At 40.4% G+C, this 21,916-nt stretch overlaps 1 protein-coding gene across 6 annotated transcripts in view; it reads right to left on the minus strand.

Moving 5' to 3' along the window:
• Positions 1-21,916, minus strand: part of col12a1a (collagen, type XII, alpha 1a) — a 73,270-nt gene that overhangs the window by 46,358 nt on the left and 4,996 nt on the right. For 5 of the 6 annotated variants that reach the window (XM_017699728.2, XM_017699733.2, XM_017699729.2 and 2 more), the window contains 18 exons: positions 21,603-21,719; positions 21,365-21,505; positions 21,104-21,160; positions 19,089-19,352; positions 18,552-18,716; positions 18,251-18,424; positions 17,699-17,989; positions 16,912-17,514; positions 15,223-15,501; positions 14,332-14,604; positions 13,845-14,114; positions 6,754-7,023; positions 4,644-4,910; positions 3,988-4,180; positions 3,685-3,809; positions 613-762; positions 404-523; positions 40-204 (listed from right to left, as the gene is read on the minus strand). In XM_017699728.2, coding sequence (XP_017555217.1) covers positions 40-204; positions 404-523; positions 613-762; positions 3,685-3,809; positions 3,988-4,180; positions 4,644-4,910; positions 6,754-7,023; positions 13,845-14,114; positions 14,332-14,604; positions 15,223-15,501; positions 16,912-17,514; positions 17,699-17,989; positions 18,251-18,424; positions 18,552-18,716; positions 19,089-19,352; positions 21,104-21,160; positions 21,365-21,505; positions 21,603-21,719 — 3,924 coding nt within the window. The remainder of the gene's footprint in view (positions 1-39; positions 205-403; positions 524-612; positions 763-3,684; positions 3,810-3,987; positions 4,181-4,643; positions 4,911-6,753; positions 7,024-13,844; positions 14,115-14,331; positions 14,605-15,222; positions 15,502-16,911; positions 17,515-17,698; positions 17,990-18,250; positions 18,425-18,551; positions 18,717-19,088; positions 19,353-21,103; positions 21,161-21,364; positions 21,506-21,602; positions 21,720-21,916) is intronic. The other variant, XM_037541845.1, reaches the window with a different exon arrangement.

Consider the following 21,916-nt stretch of genomic DNA (forward strand, 5'->3'; position numbering starts at 1 on the left):
TCATAGTTTTTCTGCCTGGAAGAGTAAAAGCTTCCTTACCAATTGCATAGAGCTCAATGCCCTGCTCACGTAGATTCTGAGAGTTGGCAATAACATCATCCTGTGATTTTCCATCAGTGACAAGAACGCCAATTTTACGGGAGTTTGGACGCATGCCCACGTTGGTTTTGAAGTTGTTCTGTAGGATGTAATTCAAAGCAAGGCCTGTGGAAAAAAGAGGCAAATATAACATGAATGCAGATGATTTCCAAACCCACAGTCTATCAGCCAAATAAAGGCTGCAGTTAGGCATAATAATGTTTAATATAACACTATTAAATACATATGGCTGAATGATACTGAGATTGTGATTCCAAAAACCTCATACAGCACCATCATATCAGAGAATCACAGAGCTACAGACCTGTCAGTGTATTTCCTCCTTTGTAAGGCAGATTGGCCACAGCCTCCAGCAAGGACTCTCTGGTTTTGTGTGCATTCAGATGCCACTCAGTCTTTGGATCTCCACTATACTGGGCCAACCCTGTGCACAGAAAGAAAACATGATCTCTAGCACTTGCCTCTAGGCACACATCCAATCTGCAACTCATCTAAACTAAAATTTGCCCTTACCAATCTGGACACGATCCGGGCCGATGTCAAAAACGCCCACCATGCGAGCAATGAAGGCCCTGATGGTCTTGAAGTTCAGACGGCCGATACTCCAGGAGCCATCCACTAGCAGAACAATATCAGCCTGGGCAGTGGTTTTGCACATTACATCTGAGCAAGCAGAAAACAGCAGAGTCAGAGTGCAAATAAACAACAGTCACTGCTGCTCTCTAAACTGAAAGAGACGAAGAAGGTCAGAAAAAGAATGCATGTTGTGGAGAATATATAAAAAAAAAGAACCACACACAAAACAGCTCAGAGGTGGGCGGAAAAACACTACACCAGCAGAGCATAAATAGTAGTTTATTCATTGTTTTCTGCATGTTTTAAGTACAACACATAAATTTACATTTACAACAAGCAATCATAAGACTGTCTGGGAGGTCAGTGTAGACTCTTCATCATGACAAGAAAACCAGTGTGCTCTTCATGATTCTATTCATTCCCCCGATCTGCACCTCCTTTCCATCTGCATCATCTGCAGACACCTGAATGAATGCAGCTCCACTGGCGTCCATCTGCTCCTGCTCAGAAAGAATGCAGCCGCATGCAGCTCAAAAACAAGACAAGCTCACACTGAAAATAGGCCTTTCAATTTTTATTTACATACTCGGAGTGTCTGGATTGGGAGAAATAACTAAAACTCAAACATCTTGCGAAAATTTCAACATCAAAGTATCACTAATATTTTGTACACATGTTAAAATGTTCTCTTGATACAGATGTGGTGGAGAGTTTCTGATGAGAATAAAGAGAATTTTCCAAGGCTATCATAAAGCTGGAAAATACGTACCAGCTAAACAGATGTTTTTCCCCGCGAATAATAGGCATTGCTCTCCAAATAAATATATTACACTCTGGAGTGCACCTCACATTTACAATGCATGTAAATCATCCAACAAATTCCATGCGTCCATGCTAATAATGCTAATAATTACATAGCTGTCAACAAGCTGTATTTTAACATCATTACCACTGATCACTGACAGACCCTTTCTCTAATGGATTATAGATGATAAAATGCTGGTATTCACGCAATACTGGTATGGACAGATTCTCTTAAGGACTTCCAGGTTATTTCAGTGCACACATGTGGCCTGCATTCATCTCTTTCTGACAGCACATAATTTAAATGCCAAATAATACGATAGACAAAATTTCAGCACAGGAGAGAACCTGCACAGATTATGAGCCTCAGCCCAGTACTCTTCATGTGTTATGTTGGTTCTTGTATGCTATGCAAAAAGAAATCTTAACTCTTTATCAGCAGGAAAGAACTTACTTAGTTGTGGAATGTTTCGCACATATGAGGGCAAAACATACAACTAGTTTCACTAAATGAGCTGAATAATGAAGTGTGCAGCTAAAACGGTTGTGTTTTTGAGAGGACAATAGCACATTTGTGCGAAAGCAAACATCTGCAAGTGATTACATGAACAACTTTGTCATCACTGAATAGAAGGACAATGACAGTGACAGCTTTCAAAAGCTCCTGAGGTATGTTAAGCCAAAGCTAGCTCTGGTGATGCCATTTTTGTCTACTTTAAAAAATAGTTTTTTTTTTTTTTTTTTTTTTAAAAGTCATTAGCGGTAAACATAACTTTAGAATACAGAGTTTTCAATATAATATTCTAGTCATTTCATTGCAGTTTTTGGTCATTGATGAGTGGAATTTATGCTTGGCAGTTAAAAATTCAAAGTTAAAAGTTTTCAGTCCAAAAGTTTGCCAAAATTTGCATCCCTAATAGCTATGAAACTCACATAGCAGTTTCACAGTATTTATTAAACAATAAACCTGAATAATAATTCATTTACCATTTACTTCTTGTTTACCACACTACTCATGGTTCAGCTTTGAAGGCGTGATAAGCTATGTGCTGTGAGAAATATCAGTCAAAGTGCAAGACAGCAGGATTTGCCTTGGTCCATCTTGTCTTCTTCCCCAGCTCATGTTGGCCAGTGGAGCCCAGTCACTGGATCTGCTCCCAATTAAGGAGCTGCATTCCAGACCAAGGTCACCAATCTGCACTCGAAGCTTTCAGTGTAAAAGTCAGATTTTCCTCTCCTCTCTCTCTCGCTCTGTTTTTCTCACACACATATTCACACGCACATGCACACACACACTTCCCCCACTAGGTTGTAAAACACTGATAATTCTCAACAGATAAGGGTTTTGTCACGTCCGCTCCGAAACCCAAAAGCAGCCCAAGATGAAGTCACTGTATGGAATAGTCATTGCTTCTACTCTTTCATGACAAAATTAGCCAGAAGGAAACGCATGTGCAGTTACTTAACTCTGATTGCTCACAGAGATTATAGTTTATTTTTTATTTAGTCTACATTGTCAGTAACACGTTATTTTGAACAGATTTTCACCTCTGACCAATACAACGTTAGGCCAATAATATCAGCCGATATTAAGGAATCACAGTTTTATCAGTATAGCTGAAAATATTACGGAATGCAGTGAAAATCGCCAACATTTTTTGGTATTTTATAAGCAGGATTCAATTAATCAGTACGATTCAAACTTCACCCAATGATAGGGCACAGAACCCAGTAAAAGTCAGTCACTGTTTAACTGTATCACAGCAATTTATTTGAGTTTGAGAAATGTGACACAAATTGCCAAGTATGCCTATTAGTGAGGCACTGTTTAACTAAAACTTTTGGAACCTAAAATTACAATCTAAAATTCCAAAACAACTATACTGGCCAATATTATTATCAAAATGTTTAGTTTTTTAAGATCGGTATATACATCCACCACCCTGACCTTAAACACAACTTAAAACCGAAGTTTAAACTTGGCCACAAGTTTGATACAAATCCTCATCCTAGTTTCTATAGGCCCATATTATCTATTTCTGTATATATATATATATATATATATATGTGTGTGTGTGTGTGTGTGTGTGTCAAACGCATTTCTATGCTATTTAAGACATTTATGGCCCACATCTAACTGCTTCAGGATTTAAAACTACACATACTACAGCTGCACAATGTGAAAGGGTTGGAAGGTCACTTTACCTGGAGCCTCGATAGGTGGGGCAGCAGGCTCATCAGAGAGAGTGGTCTTCTCCTCTCCAGCCAAGGGCATACTCTCTCCTCCATCAAACATGCCAAACACATTCACAGTGTACTTGGTGCCAGCTCTATGGTGAAAGAGATCAGGTGCTTAGCATTCAGTCAACAATTCTCATCTATTTTTCACAATGAAATGAAAAGAAAGAAGAGACGAAGAATGTGCAGACACTTTACAGATGACTTGAGTGATTGCAGAAAAGATGAATGAGAAACAAATTAAACATGAGCCGTGTGCATATGGCCTACCTGAGCTCCTCCAGAACTACTGTGTTGTCAAAAGGACCAACTACCAGCTCTCCGAAGTCTATCTTATCCCCAAAAGGATGGAAGGTCACTTTATAGCCCTTCACATCTCCAGGTGCAGGGTCCCATGTCACCCTGAAACTGGTCTTAGTGGGCTCAGATGTTTGTAAGTTTCTTGGAGATTTGTAAGGTGACACTGGAAAGAAGGTTGAAAGAAAGATACATCAATGCCTACGATGAGCACACATGAAGATAGTCAAAGCCAAAATCATAACCAAAACCAAAACAGTAGCAATAGTTAAAGCTTGAATTTGTTCATTTGCATCTGTCAGATATATACTATACTTCCACTGATGCTCAAATACTATCAAAAATGGCTTACACATGCCTTGTTTTACAAATTACACTACTGCAGTCAGCCAAAATAACTTTGCTTAGGCAAAAGGTCAAATATAAACAAACCATTTAGAGCTGGTAAATGACTGCTGGCTTGTTTTTTTCTGAAATACTATTTGGTGATTTCATTTTAAAGAGTTTGAATAAGAGTATTCCCTAAACATTCATTTCAATTCTTTAATTACATTGTTTCTACTGTAACAAAGAAACAAATGTAAGTAGCACAGCTAATTCTCTCATTGTTGACTTATAAACAAACGTACATGTGGTTCCCGTTCCTTGTCTTGCTTTTCCATCTCCATGCTTGTAGACAGGAATCACTACAATATCGTAAGTGGTCTTGGGCTGTAGTCGTCGCAAGACAATTGTCGTGGTGCTGGGTGGTGTTTTGGAGACCACTGGTCGTGCACCATCATGAGGCTTGTATGTCACCCTGTAATTAACAACGTTTCCGGGTGCTGGTTGCCATGTGGCCCGCATGCTCCTCTCTGTCTCCTCGGTTACAGTAATGGCCCTGGCCGCAGCTGAAACTGTTGGGGAGACAAATGAGAGTGAGCATTAAATGCTGTGTTGACCATTGCCAAATCAATTCCTTAGCCATAATTCCACAAATAGTCAGTACAGTACATTCAAGCCTATAAAGAGAGATTTCATCTTCAACTGCTGGTAAACACCCTTTGGAAAACCTAACCATACTGCGGGTGAAAACACATCTGCCAAAACACTCTCCCTGCAGCTGAAAAGACTCTCTTCAGACCTAGAGAACAGACGCATCGGACTGCACTTCAAGCCAAACATTCTGAGTCTGCCCACAATGTTCTCTTTCCATACCGTGACTCCAGGGTGTTTTTGGTGCAGGAAGAAGGCGAATGAATCGTCAGGGCATTAAATGATCCACGGAACACTTTCAGACCCTGAAGCCTTTTTTCAAAGTAGGGGTTTTATGGATGGAAAATATCACTTCCAAGTTTCTGAAAATGTGGCCTGACCCAAGCAAAGACAATATGTTACTGGGAAAGTGCTGGTTTATGGAAGGTGGTGTTGGGAATGGAGTGACCATGGACATAAAACACACAGGCCCCCAGTGATGCCTGAGGCTCGTCTTTGACTCAAAACAAGCACCTGGTGGAGTCGCCAGAGTCAATAAACAAATGGGCGAACAGTATGTTTTTCCACGCAGACATTTGGTTGTGGTAACCATTAGCTAAAGTCCCCAGAATCAGGGTAAATTTTCCTGCATGTGCTTTTCTCATTTTGCCCTGATCAGAGCGGTAAGCTGGGGAGACCCTGTCCATCACCAATGATGTTTTTAAGCTCTACATCCTCCTTTTAACACAGAGCATGTGTGACATATTACATCACCCATTCGTTCACCAACACGCAGACACATATAAATTTACAGATTTTGTATGTCAGAAGGAGCAGGCATGCCAGCGACAATGACGCTTTTCTTGAACTTGTGTAAGGAGTCGTAACTCACTTTTTATTTTCACTTTTTCCAGATCAGACTGGAGGACCAGACTGAAGGTTCTGTCTAACCTTCTGGAATAGCACTGAGACCTATGTCACTGTTGCCCTAACACAACCTTGTGTCCCCACAAAGGTAACTTTACACATGGAAGAAAAAAAATGTTTAGCTTTTATTGTAATTTAAACTAACAAGATTCTGTTTCAAGCCATTTTGGACAATTTCTAGAGAACTAACATTACTTATTCTGCACTCTTAAGTTAAGTGATACTTTTTTAATCCCACAAACGGGGAAATTCCACCTCCACATTTAACCCATCCGTCAATTGAAACCCCACATACACACACACACTTGCCCGGAGAGGGGGGCAGCCCTATCCACGGCGCCCAGGGAGCAGTTGGGGGTCAGGTGTCTTGCTCAAGGACACCTCAGTCATGGGGCACTGGGGATCAAACCGGCGACCTTCCGGTCACAGGGCCAGTTCCCTAACCTCCAGCCCACGACTGCCCCCAATAATTAGTAATGAATCATGCAATTCATCAGTGTTCAAGTTTTTTGAGTAGGAAAAGCATATCACGCTGTATTTTATCATGATAAAGATAAATAATATCATCCTAATTCTCACCCTAATAAACAAGTCACTCAGATTTGATGCTTAAATATACAATTCAGATACTATTCAGTAACACAAAATATATCTTACGTGTTCTCTTCCAAACTCAGAAAGTTGCACAATTCTCCAGGGAGATCATGGAGTAGTTTCACATTTCTGCACAGTTTATCTTTGTCTTTTCTCCCTATGTCAAGGCTGAGGTAAGCCCAGGACATGAGACCCCTCTCAGTTGAGAGAGAAAGAGTGTCCACTGCTCTGGTGGACACATTACACAATCAGGAATGGACTTACCATCTGTGGTTTCCTCTCCCACCAGTGGCTCTCCCTCTCCACGGCCGTAGGATGCATACACTGAGACCTTGTAGCGCGTCTCTGGAGTCAGTCTGTCCAGCACGGTGGCGGTGACATCACCTGGGACCGTCTTCTCCCCAGCCTCTTCGGAGAATAGAGATTTCCAGGTGACTCGATAACCACGCACATTGCCAGGTGCAATAGTCCAGGAAGCACCAAAGCTGGTTTCAGTAACATCCTTAGTGACCAAGTCTTTAGGAGAGCCAAGTACTGTGGAAGAGGAGAAGGTGAAAATGTTAAAAACAAAATCAACAGATCAGATTTTCATGGAGCTGCATGAAAAAGAACTTCAAACAACATTAAAGATATGCACTTCATATGATATCCATCACATTTGGAGATACAAAATCAAAATTGCAGTTCAATCCACTCAAATCAAGCAAAGGTTATTGTCACTTTGTGGGTGTAAATCATAGTATCGTGGCAAGCAGAAAGTTCACTCTGAAACAGTCTGTGTTATCTTACAGAGAAAAAGATCAGTTATTCCACAAACATGTCACTAAATCTAAACCAGTCTTCAGACTTTTGATCAAAACGATATGGTCTCCTAATAACACGTCAAACCCCAAGAAAGTTCTGCAAAAGCACTCAGTCTTTGTGTGCATGTGAACCTGTCACCACTTTTATTTTCCATCCAACAAGAAACTCAATCCATTAAATGCTGCTTGCTAAAATTGCAGATGCTGCTTTCTTTTCAACCTCACATCCTAACTCACCTCTCTTTATCTCTCTCTCTTTCTTGCTGGAGCATATGTTCAGAGGACAGCAGGGGAGGGGAAAGAGAGGAAAGAAAAATGACGGGGGAGTGATCTGCGGCAGTGTTGACAGGTTGCCAGTGAATATTTGGCAGTGTGCAGCGCCCTCACTGTGAAGGCCTTTGGCTCTGCACCCTGTGAGCCTCACTGTCCATGTGGTGGCTACCTGACTCCCATGGCCCCTCACAACCACCCACTGAGCCCTGCTCTGTTCACACAGGCCTTGCTGGCTACTATTTGGGCGAGTTAATCAATAACTAAGTTCCTTGACTAATTGTGTGGCCATGTCTGAGTATAGGAAATAGTTCAATTGATATTATTTAGGTAAAACTAAGACTAAGATTTCAAATTATGAGGTTGTTAGGTTAATCTTGTTAGGTTCTGCTTTCTTCAGCAACCTAAACTGTTAGTGGGTGTACTGGTAAATTCAGTACCACAGTTGGTTGCTATACTTCTTGAGATTACTGTTCTCACTGGGTGGTTAGGTTTACTAGGAGAGATAATCCAGGCATGTAAAGTAATGAATTCTACAAGGAACTGGAGGAGAATTTCAGGCTTTTCAAATTAATGTATCGTGGCAACTGTAGCTGCCAAGCTGACTTGATCCAAGGTAGGCCTCCACATCGCAACTCAGAACTCCCCACCAGACTTTACCAGAGCACTGCAGGGACCAGAACACATGCTAATGACTCCTGCAGACAACGTTCCTCTTTTCATCATTAATATGTAAAAAGAACTAAAGGGCTATGACTGCTCAAGTTTCCCAGGCAGGAACCACTCTGGTTTATGAGTTTCTTTCAGAAGGCTTCTTCATTGTAGTGGAGCATTCAGAAAGGAAACTCAAGATGTAGTGAAGGTCCTTATTCCACTCAGGCAACATATACTGTGCTGAAAAATACAATCAACTCTGCAAAGCACACATTCTTTTAAGTTTAAATAGTTTCTTTACTTGCCAAATGCAAATGGGCGTCAGCTGAGTAGAAAAATGGAATTGGCACTCATCAGGAATGAGGTGATTCCTTTTGGAGCACTTTGAGTGACCAGTGGGAAGCAGCATGGAGCATTTGTTTCCTCGTCTGGCTCAATGCACCCTACCCCCACAAAAACAATAAAAGCAGGCCACCACAGACTCATTAAAGACTCCTATTCACTCTGATTTATGAGAACCAATAGCACACTCCATGGCATTCAACACAACAAGCCCCTTCTGCTACATGGTCTAAGCCTCAAAGGTTGAAGCTCAAGCCACCCAAACAATGTGTATGAGAGCTTGCTGGGTGTCTGCTGGACATTTCAGCTGATCCATAATTCTTTCAAAACCAGCATGGATAAAACCTAGACTTCCACAAGAATATCACAGCACATCAAGAAGCTGGGTTAAAAAAAATCAGTAGCAAACCAAAGACAGAAACCACCCAGATGTCTGCCAGACTTCTTACAAATGTTGATCTGAATACGATCAAACATATAAATTCTTGGAAAGTTCTGTTTCAATTTCTGAGAATGATGGAACTTTTGGAAGCAGAGGTCTGTGTAGGAGAACTCTGGGCTTGTGAGGTGAGTGAGAGGTAAAGCCTTTTCCTGGCTCACTCTCGCTGTCTATAGAAGAAAATCAGACAGCTCTGGCCGGCAGGTACAACCTTGGCTAGGGCACTGTCCGCACAACCACAGCCCAGTTTCCACACAACAGGAGCATGAGCAGACAAAATGGAATCAAACCTCAACCCAGTGTACCTGGTGTTGAGCCACTCACACACACATGCCTGGATTTCAGCTCAGTTCTGTCCAGTTCAAACCAGTACGTTAAGCAAACATGCTAGCCTACAGTATACATACTGCTAACATGTCCACAGAAAGGAGCACTGTGTTTTTCTGCGTTTAGCTATACCTTCAAAAAAAAGAAAAAAAATGCATTCAATACAATTTTATCCTAAACTAAATGTAGTCAAACATAATACATTTTAGTGCCTAAAGTATGTTTCTGTAGTTCTGTAGTGAAGCAACAATCTAATGAAGCTAAGTACAGCTAAGTTTCTGACACTGTATGATGTACTGTTAGCTATTAAAAAAGAGCAAAAGCACATCACATGACTAAAAACATCTTGAACATTGAATTATCTGTATTTCTGATTGCCCACCAAAGTATCACTAAAGTTCAAGCATCTTATAACTCAGAAACAGCAAAAATACATTACACTCTCTAAAAGTAGGCTATCATGTTCAAACTACTCACTCTCCTACCCCACAAGAAGAAATACATAGCTATAAACACATCGTACAATATGATTGCAAGTTATTTCAGGCTAGATGTGTTACAGAACTGGATTGCATCAGTTCGTTTTTTTACGACAATATCCAATCCAAAATTTTCTGCTGAGTCGGCCCAATATTGATAGCCATCAATGTCAATATGCCATCTCTTGTATCAAACAAAAACAATACAATTAGTAAAAATCAATAACGTAAATAATAATCTCAACATTAAAAAAAATGGCTTATAATGAAACTATAAACGCAGACATATTTATTGCAAACCTTGACATGTATTGTACTGCTTTCAGGGAGAACCCAACCCCATTCAGACAACACAGCAGGCAGCATTCAGCTTGAATAACCATGTCCAAATGGCTTGGCTTTCCTTCACATGTTAATACATCAACCATATGAATGTGCCCAGAGGCATTTAGGTTTGGCTTTTCTTTTCTTTCTTTGTCTCTAACTGTTGCCGACTGGTAACAGTGTTCAATTGTAAGAGCTGTCGATGGTACTCAGAAATGAAGCAGGCTAATTATGAGTTTTCCACAGAAGGCCTGAGTGGAGGGAGACTGTGTATGCCAACCTTCGGCCCATCCTGATCAGCCTCTGCAGGCCCTCTGTCATGGCTCTTCTGAATTCTGCTGACTGGGCCTTGCCTCCCAACAAGGATTCCAGGAAACCAATGCCATATAACACAAAGAGATCTGTGTTTGCCACCATGACGTGGAGCTAAATGGGGCTCAGCCTAGAGACGGTGTATCATCAGAGAGAAGAGAGGCTTTTGACCTCGTCTGCGTGGGAGGCATCCGACACTGAGTCAGCATAAACAGCAGCTGCAGCATCAGGCAACCTACTGCAAAACTATGTTCCATTCTCACCCAAGCAAGGAGAGGAGGAAGTGTCCCAGCAAAATTCCATGACCACTACCAACAGTGAATAGGAGTCTTTGAAGCAGAAAAGTCTCACACTCATGCTGTCCTCCATTAAGAGAACATTTTCATTTTCCAGTGTGGGAGAAAAAGGCTGATGGCAGAATTCTTGGACAAGCTTCTGGGGCTTTCATCAAACGAGTCCACTAGTTAAAGTTAATTCTAACTGCTGCTCTTTCTTCCACAGCACAAGCCCCAGACAAAAGCTCCAGATCTTCTACAGCAGCACAAAGGCATTACTTTTATGTGATTCTGTGTACATGTTGCCTTAGGAGGAAAAGGGCTTGGTTTTTGGCACTAGAGACCTGTGTTCAGGCAAGTCTCTCATTTAAAGTGAAATAGGCAGCACGTGTAGCCAATGGCACAGTTACGTTTCTTTATACCCAACTAAGTAAAATACTCTTTTTTTGTGTTTTCCATCAAAACGGAATAAAATAAAGGGATGGTCAATATAAAAGTAGACCTGGGATCACTTATCAATTTAACAATAGTTATTGTTAATGGTGATGAAATTGTTAAATTGTTGAATTCAGTGTTTATTTCCATTGTGTGTGCATGAGCATTCAGTGCTAAGATCTGTGATCGAAACCCCCAGCCCTGGTTTTACTTCATTTACACATGCAGCAGTAAGTTGCCCTGTGAGCTGCAGTGTCTGATGCCACACAGGGACAGTATAAACAGTATATTTTCAACCTTGATTACAGTTTAACATTTAGTCTTTGTAAAAAGACAAACAGTTGTATGAAGGTGAAGAGAAAGAAAAAATATTGCAACGGCAATTTTTTTTAACTGCCCATTCTGCTAAAAATGTAAAAAATGCTTGCCTTTGACTTCAGTTAGGATGATGCTTCAGTCAGTTACATCAATTTTAAACAAAATAGGGGAAAGGCTAATCACTGTAGTCAACTCACTACAATGCCCACCTCTAAAGATACAGTTGGAGAGCAGTTGGTTTGATTAAAATTCAGAAATATCTTTTTTGCTACCTTTTTAGAAAAAAGGAACAACTGCCAGCTTATGAACTTTCATGTTTGAATGAGTTTCCCGCTTACACTTATCTCCACTCACAAACACTCCCACTACAAACCAGCAATGCATATCAATGTGTTTTTTTAGGGTTTTTTTTTTTGACAAATATCAAAATGTCTTGTGAACATCTAACTCATACAGGAGCTGAAACTCTACAAAGCAGGCACTGTATATTTTACATGATAAAGTTGTAGGCTGTGCTCTAGATCAGAGCTTGGGGAATTCAAATCACCAAAACAACCCATGAGTGTCCATGTAAAAAATAGCATTAGTGTTTTTTGCTTGGTATGAACAGGCTGTAAGGTTGCGTCGCCCTCTGGTGAAATGAATGCTGTCATAGATATACTTAATATGCTAATGCAAAATAGCTACGGTTTTGATAGTCTTATTCGTTTTTTCAAAATTGCTTATCATTCCAGCCTTAAATAAAAGTCTTAGGAAACAATAAAAATGACTTTTAAAAACCCACAGAGTGCAGGGTACGTTAAAAAAAAAATCTGAGAACAATTACCTAAATCATTTAAAAACTCTTTAGTGATGGAGCAAAGTACTAACCAAACTCCAACAAATCTCAACAGCACAGCACAATACTTCCTGTCATTACTCACCTCCTCAACTATCAGCAAGCCAAACAACCTCAAACTGAATATGTTAGAATAAATACGTAACTTAATGCCTGCACTGCCACTAAGAAGGCATACGTCTGTGTAGCCACCTCTCCTAACACTCTCTCAATACCTTTTGGCCGTCTCCTCTGTTGTCACTGCTGGGCCATCTAATGCCATTTATAAACAGGAGTGTGTAACTCAACACAAGCAAAGCCCACTCTCTTCCTGCCTTTACACCACATTCCCAGTGTGCCTAGAACACAATCAAAGTCTCGGCAGGGGGAATCCCAGGAGGCACCCAGGGGAAGTCCTTGGTCAGTCAGAGTGATTTAGCGCCCATCAGCTAGAGCTGACTCAAGCATGACAAAACAGGGGTGCTGACGCTCCATCGTGGGCTCAGACAGAGGAGCTGTTGTTACATGATGACCAGGAATGGACCTAGTTTAACCCTGGCCATAACCTAATGCCACTAAGGGCTTGCCTTATAGCAGAAACAGATGTCCCTAGCACACATTGTTTATTATTTCAGTCTAGAAGTCATCCACTTGTGACTCCTCAAGCACAAATTAGTCGAATGAATTTCACAGTGGCACTGACAATTACAAATGTGTTTTAAATAGGCGCAGCGTTTGTATAGAGGCTAGGCAAAAGCGTGAGAACAATGATAGCGTGTATGTTCCTCCTAGCATAGCATGCTCACTTTCATGAGGCTTCTGTTGCAGCCACCCCTATTTCCTTTAACACCAGCATGTGTGCAAGACAGAGGCGCTTGCTGTAAACGGATTAAACAAAGCTTGCTACTCAAGCAACATGCTCTGGCTGTCCAAAGCAAAACATGTATCTCAAAAAGAGTAACTTTACAAAAGAAGTCAAAGATGTTCTTAACTTTTAACATAAGCTAATGTGAGGTGGTTTTATTCCAAGTAATTTTGGAGCATTTCTATTGGTCCAATCGTAATGAAGTTTTCACACAATGTAAAAGGACACAAATTATGTAGAAAAATAAACATCACCAAAATGGAGACGTTTTTTTTTTTATGGACAACAAAGAGCTGTGCTTAAGGCTTTTGTGCACACTAGCTAAAAGCAACTGCAACTGCAACTGAAGAAGGGGTATAACTCACAGAGAAAGGGTGGGCAATATGACAATATTTACTAAAATCACTGCAGTCGTAGCTTTTGATAATATGTTTAAATGTGCAACTACTTGCTCTTTTTAGCCTCTTTTCACATCAGAACAACAAAATATTGTGCCGCATCTTGTACATCATTGAAATGAAGTATTGTGATATTTTATCTTTACCATATCACCCACCCTTGTCACAAAGTATCTTCATCTGTTGCCTAGCTATCGTTCATTAGATGCCTCAGCAAACTTCCGAACATGCAATGACCAGATCAAACCATAACCACTGCTCAGGGTCTTCCAAAGTAGACAGCAAGTCATCTCTTACCCTCTAATGTGTTGCCTTTTCCCAAAAGGGGATCTCCAAGGCCGGAGGGGTAGCGGGCACTAACGAATAGCTCATATTCCGTGCCTGGCAACAGGTTTTTGAGCATGGCAGCCAAGGAGTCTGACTTAACGGCAATCTCTTTCCTCTCCCCGCCTTCAGGTTTGTAGGCTATGCGGTACTGAAGCACATTTCCAGGAGCAGCTTGCCATGAAAGCCTCATTGTGGACTCGGTTTCATCAAACACCCTCAGATTGCGTGGGGAGCCCCTAGCTGAAAAAAGATTGATTGATATGTCATATTAATAATAACAATGGTTAAATATGATAATTGTAATCATACTAGGAAACATAACTACGAAGAAACCAATATGCAAGTTATGGAAAATATGGACCCATACTCACTAACTAAGATAAGACAATACATGCAAAAAATTCTGAAGAACCTAGGAGTCAAAGACATCACAAACATAAACATTGCATGTGCTGACCTTCTTTGGTGGTGCCAAGAGTGTCCATTGGGGGCCCCATGCCAGATGCATACTCAGCAGAAACAGTTACACGGTAGGTGGTGATGGGAAACAGTTCCTGCAGCACTATGGTGGTCTCGCTGCCTTCAGTCATTGCCTCTAATTTGTCTCCACCACTTACAGGCTCGTAGAAAACCCTATAGCGCAGAACAGACCCTGGAGCTGACCGCCACGACACTCGGAAACTGTCAGTAGTCTCCTCTGACACTCTAAGGTTCCGCACAGTCCCTTGTTCTGTATTTCAAAACAGTGAAGGCAGCAAAACATTAAGAATAAATGTATGAAGCAAAAATGGCTACTGTCACAAAAAACCTGCATCACTATTAGGAGCTTTTTAAAGTAATAGACATATATTTATTCATTTTTGTAGACCTATAAAAAGGGCACATCCAGTCAGAGGCACACTGTTTCTACTATCATTTATCGCTTCTCCTATGGTGATTGATCTGACATCTGGCAGTTTTATCAAATATATCATGCAGACATACTTTAACTAGACAATGACTGTGCCATCACATAACCTATGACTCCAAATGCCCTGTTTTTGTTTATTCTTTTGTTTTTTTTAGTTGATCAACAAGTCAAGCAGCGAGATCATTTTATCAGTCTCATCCAACCAAACACTTTATAAGAGGAACTGTCTCCGACAGTTGAGTGTGAATTTTCCAAACTATCACTTAGTGATGGATTTCAGTTTTAGTAATAGCAATCTTTAAAACTGCTCTCATTGTATTAATATGAACTGGACCTTAAAGACTATCACAGGTTACACAACAAACAACTGTACTGCAAAGGTTCAAGTCTGACTCTGATTACTGTATGAGACTTCGCTTCAACTAAAGGGGCCCATACCTTCTAAAGTGGTCTCTTCTCCTGTTAATGGAAAGCTGTCTCCTCTCTCATACTGGGCAAAGACATTAACCTCATAGGTGGTATGTGGGGTGAGATGAGGCAAGACGGCAGTGGTGGTCTCAGCAGGCACATACAGGGAGATGTAGTCTCCGGTTACATCAGCAGCTGGGCGGAAACGCACCAGGAAAGACAGGACATCTGTGGCGTCGGAGACCCAAGTGGTCCTGAAGCTCCTGGATGTCACCTCTGAGAATGTTAAGGACTTTGGTGGAACCAAACCTGAAAGAACAGATACATTATGATCAGTTGATGAATCTTCCTTAGGTGAAGACACCACATGCGAAACTATGATAAGTATTAATTAATTTAGAGCAGAGGTGGAAAGTAATGGATGAATGGATGAAAATAATGGATGAACTAGGAACTCAGAGGCCTTTAATTTGGAAAAAAGGTTATGAAAACAGAGCCCCTGTTATTACCCTAGTGTTGAAATACTGTGAGTGATAACACATGCTGTAACAGGGTCCTCTGAGGTCCAGGCACATGGTTCTCTGGTATTCAAAGGCATGCTCTGGTAGGAGACTTTAAACAATCAAAGCCTCTGAAGAGTGGGCTGGACAAATGACTGGACAAAATGAGAAGTTTCCAAAACTGTGTTAAAGTCTTTGATGAAATCTGCTTTCAACCCTCAACTTTTCTCACACAAGTCAAAATATTACCCTAAAAGCACAAGAACCAGTTCCCCTTATTATGTTCCTGTCCTATTGTTTATGTCACTTTAATGAATGTTGATTAACATATTGATTAAGACCCTTAACCTTCTTGATTACTCATACTTGGTCTGTCACAAACATGAAAATTTAGCTGACAATTAAATGTTATATAAATAATTTGTTGTTTTATTATATTTGACTATTACAATGCAAGCCTAAAGTGGCCAATTGCCTGATTAATTATCTTGCTTCGTAGCTGTTGATACTTAATAGCTTCCAAATGACAACAGACACAGCTTAAATAAACAAGCAATGCTCACCGCTGCTCTCTAAAGGATTTAGAACTTTTGTGTTTTGACCTATGATGAGCTTCAAAAATGCAGTTACTGCTTCTTTCGTTTACATGCATGTACCTCAACCCAACAGGTGAAAACACACCCGATTCACTGTGTTTGTGGCGATGCAAACATATGCTTGTAAAAGCTAACAAATGTATTAAAAAATAATAGAAATCACTTCAAATAACTGTAATGTAAGGCCTTCTGAATATTAAAAAAGTTTGTGTTAACAGACGCTAAAAACTTTTTTCTGCGCCTATAAACTTACCACTTTGAAGTTGTTTTTACTTTGTATTATGAAGCACTTTGAGCTGCATTATAAAAGTATGAAATGTGCTATATAAATAAACATTGTTAATATTATCCATCCATTTTCTAATCCGCTTCCCCGCCAGGGTCGCGGGGTGGGGGGGTTTGTGGTGCTGGAACCTATCCCAGCAGTCTTCGGGTGGAAATTAATAATATTATTATTATTAATTTTATTATTATTATTACTACCATGCTTTCTTATGACTGCAATTATGCACTGAGACATACTGTACTGCTTAAGCATAAGGGTCTTGGATTGCAATCAATAACAGTAGTCTATTTTTAATAGAGAAAACTATTGGCTAAAGTGACATTGAGTGTTTTCCTACTTCTCTTCTTGATGTTGAGGAGCTCCTGCTCGATCCTGAGGCAGATGGACTGGGTCAGCTCCTTGGAGATTCTCTCAAAGGCATCAAAGTCCTCTACCTCAAACACATGGTTGTCAGCAGGGGGGTTGGCAATGGCCTCCAGCTCAGATCGTACAGCGTCCTTCACCCCTACAGCAAAGATCTCCACATCTGCGTTCCTCAGGTTGGCTGCAGAATCTTTGAAAGAGTCAGAGGACTTGCCATCAGTGATGAGCACCATGACTCGTGGCACATTGTCACGGGCACCACGGCTTGCCACAAAGATTTTCTCCCTCACGTAGGTCATGGCCTTGCCAGTGTTGGTGGAGCCTCCTCGATAGGGGAATGTGCGTATGGCTTTCACCACCGCAGAGCTGTCGTGGTGCTTGTTGAGGGCAAACTCAGTGTGAGGGTCTCTGCTGTACTGGACCAAGCTAATCTGAACCTTGTTGGGTGCAATGTCAAAGGAATTCACCAGCACTTCCAGGAAGGACCTCACTTTAGCAAAATTAGCTAGTCCTATGCTGTAGGAACCATCAACCAGAAGGACAACATCAGCTTGAACGTCCACCCCCAGTGAACACTCTGTGAAAGACAAATACATTTTAGAATCCACAGAAGGGTCTTAATGATAAAAAAAAAAAAAAATCAGTACCTTTTTTAAAAAGAGGTTAAAATTAAATTTCAAGGAACTGTGGGTAGTTTTAGACTTTCCTCATTCTTGTGACTACATGAGAAACACATTTCACTTAGTATGGCTTTAACTTACCTGTTGACACTTTGACAGGCTGGGTCTTCTCCATGGCCATTACTGGCTCACTTGGGACCAGACCTTTAAGTGCAAACAAACTGATCTCGTATTCAGTTTCGGGAGACAGGTCCCTGACATTCACAGATGTGTGGGTGGGCCCTGTGTACATTTCCTGTCTCTTGCTGCCAGCAAGCATGGGCATAAGCGACAACTTGTAGCCTGTGACTTCGCCTGGAGACGCGTCCCATGTTACTCTCATGGACTTAGAGGAGATCTCTCTCACTTGAAGATTTGAGGCTGGCTCAATAACTGCAGAAAAATATTATTCCATCAGGAAGTTATATAAACAGTAGGGCTGGGTATGGATATTACCATGGATAACAGTGACTGCACAGTTAGCCAGAAATATTATAAATTGAACCTATATTACTATCACTGTCCATGGCTTCTATATTGCAGTGTATCACTAAAACCTATAATAAACATATCCCTACTTGAATGGAAATAAATGAAAGGGTGGTGTGATAAAGAGGAATGATATATTGCTATATTGCTTGAGTCCAGTCATACCTTCTTCTCCACTCACAACGGAGCTCAGCTGGTCCTCCACTCCAGAGCACACCTCTGTGATGAGCTGTTTCTGCACTTCCTTAATTAAATCAAAGTCTTGCACACTGTACATATGCCTGTTGTGTGGAGTGGAGGCTATTTCCCTTAGTTCATCTTCATCAGCACCTTTGATACCTGAACAGGAAACAAAGAGCTACATTAGATACAATGGAGAGTCTATTAACAATTTAAAGGTTCATTGATAAACAGCTTGGTAATTATTAATTTATGCTAAGAACAGTATTCAAAGACTGAGAAATACCTAAGACAAAAACTTCAGCTCCTATGTTCCTCAGTCTCTTGGCATACTCATCCACAGGATCCTGAGATTTTCCATCTGTAATGATAATGGCCACTCTGGGGAAACCTTTCCTGGCTCCGGCTGCCTCAGTGAAAATGTTTTTCACCAGATAATCCATGGCTTCACCTAGTATGAAAATTAAGGTGAAAATTGATGGTAAGGGATTTGTTAAGATGCTGAGGCAAGTTCAAACAATTTGTTCTTTAGGCATTAAGTACTAGGAGTGGTCCAGTGGAAACAGTACAAGGTCTCCACACATTCAGTTTGAAAAACCAAACACAAAAAATGTAATGTTCATGGTGGGCCGATGGCAAAAAGAAACAAAACAGTATGCAAACAAAAAAGGCAATGTTTCAAATAAGGATTTAAAAACTATGTATTTAATAATTTTAATAAATTGATTATATATATATATATATATATATATATATATATATATATATATATCTTTTGTTCCCTCAGGGGATCATACAAGCGCTAATGTACAAAGACAGACACCTGTCATGGTGTTGCCCCCTTTGTAGGGCAGATTTTTGATGGCCCGGAGGAGCTCTGCTCGTCTGTAATACTGGTTCAGGTTGAACTCTGTCCTGGTGTCTGTGCTGTACTGCACCACAGCCACCCTGGTCTTGTCCTCTCCAATGTCAAAGGCTCCTGCCACGGCCCCAATAAAACTCCGGATGAATTTGAAATTTTCCCTTCCCACACTCCAGGAGCCATCCACCAGGAAAGCCAGATCCGCTACAGCACTCACTGAGCACTCTGATCACAAGAGGTCAAGAGAAAAGCAGAAAGTGATTGTACAATACTTAATGATAAAAAGTCAAAATAGAATATCTCAGTTTTGCATCATCTAAAACCCGGGTCAACAAAGACCTCAGTCTAAAAGGATCAATGCGGCCAAACTGTGAATAATAAAAGTTTTTGTGGAATCAGGCATTAGTCAAACAAAAATTATGCATACATTCTGCTCTTCCTAAAAAGGCAACAATAAAGCTGAGCATTTATGTTTGCCTTAATGAACCTGTTGCTTTAGCAACAATTCTTCCCTCAGGGGCAAAAAAACTGATTGAGCAGTCTCAAAAAGAACGGATATGCATCTAAGTATCTTTTACTCTTCATGAATGGCTCTATTGAGGTAATTGACATGAGTCATTAGTAAATATGTTGAGGTCAGTCCTTTGGGATCTTTTCAACCCACAACCCACAGCTGTCCATGGCAATGAGAACTTCCACTGAACATATTTCAATTTTCATGAGTGTGAACCTTACAGATAGACTCAAACACAGTAATGGGGGCAACTGTTTTAGCCTTTAAGCCTTCCACAAATCTAAATCAGCTCTCTTGGCTAAAGTGTGCTGCTACATTCGTTCTTCCCTAAATTAAATGTGTTATAAAAGCTAATGGGAACAGTATTGTTGTTCTGAATAAACAAAGAATACATAAAACCAAGAAGGGCTATAGTTTCCTGTTTATAAAAACAGAGCTTTATACAGTCTTTCAAAGCTTAAACAATTGCCCCACTGGACTGTGCCTAAGCCTACTGGAAAGCTGCAGAGAAGTAGGAAAGTACTACAGTTAGGAGTGAAGTTGCATGCATGATTATAAAGGATGGAAAACAACAAGGTTTTCTGTCCTTTAATCATAAAAAACATCTATTATGAAAAATCTGCTCTTTATTGTTAGAGATCACTTTCATTTGTTTTGAGCATAAAGGGGAACAGCTTCCTTCAGCTTTATTTAGGCCCTAGATAAGCTGCAGCTTTATTCTACGGCAAAGGACCCATATCACAGAATACTTTCCATGCTTTTTTTTTAACTAAAGAGTTTGATGTAGTATGTAAACATCGCAAGTTTGAAAACATACCATTCACTCCCTGATCCTTATGGTCTGCACATGGAAATTAACTACAATTCTTGCAAGTTTAGGGTTTTTTTGTGTTGTCATGAAAACCAACACATTTACATACAGTACAACCACCTATTCACCTTAGCTCTGCCCATTTATACTTTAACTATGAGCAAAATTATAGTAACTGCTAAAGACTTTTATTATAACTGCTTTTGGAAGAGGCACAGCGCAGCTCAGCCAATCAGAAAAAAAGTTCCAGAGCAGCCTATTTAATTATAAAGGATGAAGAAAGTTGGAAAATGTTTATGTAAAAATTAATTATGACTGTTTTTGACACATAAAACCACAGAAACACTATAAGTGGACCCCAGGGAGAAAAATAAAATACTAAAAACTGTACAATATGTGCCCTTTAAATAATTATTACATCCAACCACACAATGCAAAGTTCCTTTTAAGACAATAACAATACATTCTATGCAACTTATAGACTGTGACTATGACTATTGCAGTTGGAGAAGTGAGAGATATTCCAAATGAAAAACATAATGTAGCACTAGAATCTTTCCCAGTGGAAAAAAGGCCTCCACAGGAATCCACTCAGTGGAAAAGGAAAAAGTTTCAGGAGTTGTTTATAATTGAGAATCTGGACACACTTACTGACGGCATCTGTAACCTGTGGTTGCCTCGGTGTCCCACTCGTGTTACTGGACTGAACTGCATTGAAAAAGAGAAAGAGGTTTTAGTGCAGAAACCGCACAGCTCCTCTGCAGTGATGTGTTAGTTTACACTAAGCTCCCAGTCAGCAGAATGCACCGTCTTTGCAGTCACATTCATTTTTCCTTACTATTTTGAGCAAGTTAAATAAACGGCAAAGAAATTTTTACTGTATGTCAATAGTTAACAGAATCACACACTTACTTGTTATTTGGCCAAATATGGGAATGCTTTCTTCTGAGCCAACATAGGAGTTGATCGACACAGAGTAATCTACATCTGGAGTGAGGTTTCCAATATCTGTGCTTTCGGCCGAGGCAGGTAGAGTAATATCATTTATATCATCTGGTAGAGAAAACAAAGAAGTTTTGATGCCATGCCATAAGAAAATGCCATACCAGTCTGCATGACCAGTTACTCTGATGCAGGAGTAAATTCTTACCTGTGTCTGATACTACTTGTATTCTGAAGCCATGTATCAGAGATGCTGGCCTCCTCCAAGACATTTGCACTGTGTTTTCACTGAGGATGTTAAATTTCAACTCTGATGGAGGTTCCACTGCAAACAGAACAGCAATATGTTAGCGAAGACATCAAGCAACGCTGTATAAAATGTAAAATAAATGTATATTATGCATAGGAAAAGGACAATTTGAACAATCCCAACAACAAACACTTCAAAGCTGAAGTTGACTCGTTCATTGTTGGGCAGGACAAGGAAACTGGTGTGGGTAACAAACAGCAACACAACAACAC

This window comes from Pygocentrus nattereri, chromosome 10 (assembly GCF_015220715.1).
Source record: "Pygocentrus nattereri isolate fPygNat1 chromosome 10, fPygNat1.pri, whole genome shotgun sequence".
Lineage (NCBI taxonomy): Eukaryota > Metazoa > Chordata > Actinopteri > Characiformes > Serrasalmidae > Pygocentrus > Pygocentrus nattereri.